Here is a 4,997-nt window from a genome sequence, read left to right as displayed (position 1 = left end):
CCAACTTTTATTTGGCCAATTAAGAATGAGGCCAAACTGCATTCTCCTTAGAAGGTCTGGTCAGTTGATGGCAATTAAATCAAGGTTTCTTTCATGTAATCTTTAACAAGAACTCATAAGTTGCATTGATTATGCCCCAAGAGATGAGGGACCGATGGTAATTCAAATGGGCACCTCTGAAAAGATTTGCCAGTTTCCTGTCCCGTTCTAACCAGATTTTTTGGAAAACCTTGGGGAAAGACTGAAATTCCCCACCAATCTGAGACTGCATGCGAGTTTTTACAACATTGACTGGAAAAAACAAGATTCCCAACATGGCACCCAACAAACCCCCGCAGATAAAGTCATTGACCAAGTGAGCACTGTGAGTCGTAGCGGTAGGCAGGTGCTCCTTAATGGGACCCCGAAGGCCAAAAAAAAGGACATTGCTGAATCCGTTTCGGAAAAGAATGGGTATCAAGCCTCGATAATACTCTCCAATTCCATGGCATTTCAGCGCCCTGAAAGCCTGAAAAGTGTTTGTAAATTTGTCATGATGCTTGTGGTCTTGTAGCAACGTTTGAACTCTTTCCAAAGGAGTGAAAATTGCTTCTGTTGTCCCTGCAAGTAATGCTGCCATGCTACGGGTTGCAAACTCTGGGGTACTGAGATGCTTACGGAGAAGGCAAGATAAATCTTCATATAGGCCAAACATAAGCGCCAGTGTAGTTGTCTTCTGCATTAATGGGGGAAGGATTCCTCGATACAAGTTTCGAAATCCATCCCTCCTCAGCTGAAGCACTGCATCCCTGGTTTTGATTCCATACAGCTGTTGCCGGAAAAGGACCTTCTGAATGGGAAACGTGATTGCTACGTTGTTGAAAGCTGCACAGTAGCCACACAAGTAATGCTTCATTTCACCGACATTTGCAATATGAGGTGATAGATCTTGTTTGGAAGATGTTATGATTGGCGACCTCTTTTCATGAGCTTCTGAATCCATCATGTGGCTTAAGATCTTTCTCCTTCATGAAGAATTTTTTTTAAACCTACAAGTGATAAAATGACAATAGGTAAACCTTAAAATACAGTGTTAAACACAAGGATTTTTTCCCCTCTAATCCTTCCTCCAACTTCTAGATATATTACATTATCCCTTTTAGACTAGATCAGTAGTTCTCTAAGTATTTTCAGAGAACGCCTGAAGTCCCTGAGACCCTCTCTGTGGTCCAAGAGGTCTTCTCTTTTCCAACTATTGTACATACTACGTGAGGCTGGACTTTTTGCATGTACTTTAACCAAAACCACTTATAACAACAGACTGAATGCAGAAGCAGATATGAGACCCTACCTATCTTTTAAGCCAGACTTTTAAAGCGAATTGCAAAACTGTAAAACATTCTTCTCAATAATTTTTTGAAAAATATTCATTTTTCATGAAGATGTGTTGTCTATGTTAACATATAATGGGTTTATTACTGTTATTTTTAAATGAATTAAGAAATATTTTCAAATTTTGTTTTAATTTCTAAGGCCACATAAATAAAGACTCTGGCATCCATAATAATTTTTTTCTTAAGCAGTAGCAGTTTTATTGCATAAGTGTTAAAAAAAAAAGGCGCAAGAGAAAGCTCTCTGCAGATCCACAGAGAGGAGATTCCAATGAAGTGCCCCACCTCCCATAATAATTTTTAAGTGTAAAGGGGTCTTGAGACCAAAACAATTGAGAACCACTGGACTAGCTCACACTGTGCACAATGCCTGCACTACATAACGGTCTGTATGCCATCATCCTTCTGAAATACATTCACATGAGAAATAAAATAGCAAGACATACATTCAATCATTCTGTTCCTGAACAGCTCCTTAGCCCTGGCTCTGAACTGGGACCTCTGCTAAGTGCTAGAGATTCAAAGACAAAGAATTCCCAGTCTAGGAGACTCTGCCAAGGTAAACAATTACACCACATTACACAATGTAATACCTTCTAGGATAAATACGCGTTGTGGGAACACAGGTAAGGGACACCAAGCATGCAAGCATGCACTCTTGAGAGGTGGAGGCTGGAAGAACAGGGTCAAGGAAGTCCTGCCAGTATGTACTATACACTGTTATTTTCACAGATTTAATTCTCAAAACAACTCCATAAAGTAAACATTTTCCCAGTTTCACAAATAAAAAAACCAATATGCTCATTTTTCCAAGGTACAGTTAGCAACTGGTGGAGCTGGTATCTTGAAAATAAGTGTTACTCCAGGGTTCATGTTCCCACTATTATACCATGACTTTGGGAGGCTGCTGTGACACAAAAAGTGGCTTATAAGATGGTGCTGAAAAAGATTTGGAGCCTAAATATAAAGACTTAGGCCAAAGGCAAAGTCCTACCCCTAGAATACATCTGTTTCATTAAAATGGCAAGATCCGGGCCGGCTGAGTGGCTCAGTTGGTTAAGAGCTCGCTCAAGAGTTTGAGCTCTGAGCAACAGCGGTTCGAGTCAGCCCGAGCTGAGCAGCCGCTGAGCTGCCAACAGGTGGCAGGATGGCTCAGCTAAAAATAAAATAAAATAAAATAAAATAAAATAAAATAAAATGGCAAGATCCTTACTTACCAGTTATCTGAATGTGATTTTCCCCAAAAGGATCCAAATAGTTGGATCATCCAGAACGTTTCCTACAGCCCAGAAATTACATTTGGGGACTACGTGGTAATTTTATATTTTAGATGTATCAGTCTAAATATTTCAAAGTTGGTTTTAATTCTTCAACAGTAAGATGCCACATTTAACTACAACTCAACAACAAAATTAAATAACCCAATTAAAAATGAACAGAGTTTGAATAGACGTTCCTCCAAAGATATACAAATGGTCAAAAAACATTTGAAAAGATGCTCAACATCACATATCATCAGAGAAAATGCAAATCAAAACCACAATGAGGTATCACCTCATACCCATTAAGATGGCTACTATTAATAAAAAAAAAAGTGGTGGTGGGGAGGTAGAGAAGTTGGAACCCTTGTGCACTATTTGGAATGTAAAATGGTGCAAACACTGTGGACAACAGTATGACAGTTCTTCAAAAAATTAAAAGTAGAATTACATGATTCAGCAATTCCACTTTTGAGTATATAATCCAAAAAACTGCAAGCAGGGTCTCAAAGAGAGCTGCACACCCACAGTCGCAGCAGCATTATTCACAATAGCCAACGGGGAAAGCAACCCAAATGCCCACTGATGAACGAATGGATAAACAAAGTGTAGTATAAACATACAACGGAATACTACATGGCCTTAAAAAGGAAGGAAATCCTGTCACATGCTACAACATGGATGGAACCTTGAGGACATTATGCTAAGTGAAACAAGCCAATCATAAAAGGACAAATACTGTATGATTCCACTTGTATGAGCGTTGACTACTTGTAAAGTAGTCAAATTCAGAGACAGAAAATAGAATGGTGGCTGCCAGGGGCTGAAGAGTGGAACAGGGAGCTATGGTTTAATGAGTACAGTCTCAGTTACACAAGATGACAAAGTTCTGGAGATCTGTTTTATGACAATGTAAATACACTTAACGCTGTTGAACTATACAATTTAACACTGGTCAAGGTAACTTTTATTATTATATGTTTTTTACCACACACACACACACAAAAGACTACATGTAAGGGTTTCAATGGTAACTAAAAAAACAAACTAGGTCAGATAATGCACCTAGGTCCTTGACCTATGACAAAACAAACCAAGTTCCTTGTTTTTTTTCTTCCCCATAGCACACACATGCCTCTTAAACTGCTAAGCATTCAGGGCAAAAGATGTTAAAGAGAAGTGTAATTGCTGTGAAGGTCAAGTAAGTGCAGAGCTGAGGCACAAAATCCGAAAGCATCAGTTCCTGAGGAGCCTGTATCTGCAGGAGTCACAGATGCGTAACATAAATTATGGAACACACACATACACAACCATAGTTTTCCTTGTAGGGACATAGCCTAGAAAAATAATTATCCACTCAAGATGTACAGATTCAACCACAGGACAGTCACAACAATGCTCAGAACAGAAACACCGAATAAAATTTAAAAGCTCAACAGTAAGGGACACACTACATAAATAAAGATGTATCCACCTGATGGGATATCATATAGACATTAAAAATAAAGTATTTTTAATATATATTACATTTTTAGAAAAAACTGACACACTAAATATATACATTTTAAAAAGAAAAAATAAAGGTGTAAATCAATCAAATATACAGACATCCTCTCCTCCAGGCTCTCTGCCCCGACTCATGTCTCCATCTCTTGCCCAGCCAGTTCAAAGGCCTCTTTACTAGTCAGCGTGATTCTACTCACACTCACTTCCACCACTCCCTACCCCCACCAACTTAGCCATCATTTTAAAAATACACCAAAAGAACACACTAAGTGAAAAAAGTACAGGGTACAACAATGCATTTTGGAATCTTATAAAATCAGCACAGAGATATGCCAGTGTTTTGAATGGTGGCATAGTATTCTATCAAATGAATGTATTATATATAATTTATTCTATCTATTTATATTTATGGTGAATGTATTATATATAATTTATTCTATCTATTTATATTTATGGTCACTGTTTTGGATTTTTTTTTCCTTTTTTTTTTTCTTTTTTAGCTGAGCCATCCTGCCACCTGTTGGCAGCTCAGCTCCGGCTGGGAATCGAACTGCTGTTGCTCAGAGCTCAAACTCTTGGGTGAGTTCTGAGCCACTCGGCCAGCCCTTTTCTTTTCTTCTTTTAGAAAACAACTGCAGTGGGCAGCCTTGTACCTATACCCTGCTTGGGTGAATTCTCACAAGTTTATCTCTTGGGTAAATCTTTACAACGGGATTGCTGGCTCAAAGAGAAATACGTTTTATTTATTTTTTATTTAAAAAAAATTTTTTTTATTGGGGAATTGGGGGATGGGAACAGACAAGTTGCTGTCCTTTTGTTCTTCAGTCTAGTTGTGGATGTTGCTTCACTGGCCCAAGTTGGC

At 38.5% G+C, this 4,997-nt stretch overlaps 1 protein-coding gene across 5 annotated transcripts in view; it reads right to left on the bottom strand.

The window, feature by feature from the left end:
• SLC25A51 (solute carrier family 25 member 51) overlaps positions 1 to 4,997 on the bottom strand; it is an 18,260-nt gene continuing 13,263 nt past the window's right edge. For all 5 annotated transcript variants that reach the window (XM_019649547.1, XM_019649549.1, XM_019649548.1 and 2 more), the window contains one exon: positions 1 to 1,028. In XM_019649547.1, coding sequence (XP_019505092.1) covers positions 92 to 985 — 894 coding nt within the window. In that variant the 5' untranslated portion in view covers positions 986 to 1,028 and the 3' untranslated portion in view covers positions 1 to 91. The remainder of the gene's footprint in view (positions 1,029 to 4,997) is intronic.

This window comes from Hipposideros armiger, unplaced genomic scaffold, assembly GCF_001890085.2.
Source record: "Hipposideros armiger isolate ML-2016 unplaced genomic scaffold, ASM189008v1 scaffold_133, whole genome shotgun sequence".
Lineage (NCBI taxonomy): Eukaryota > Metazoa > Chordata > Mammalia > Chiroptera > Hipposideridae > Hipposideros > Hipposideros armiger.
Note: the sequence above shows the minus strand (reverse complement) of the source record. Positions and strands in the feature narration are given on the sequence as shown.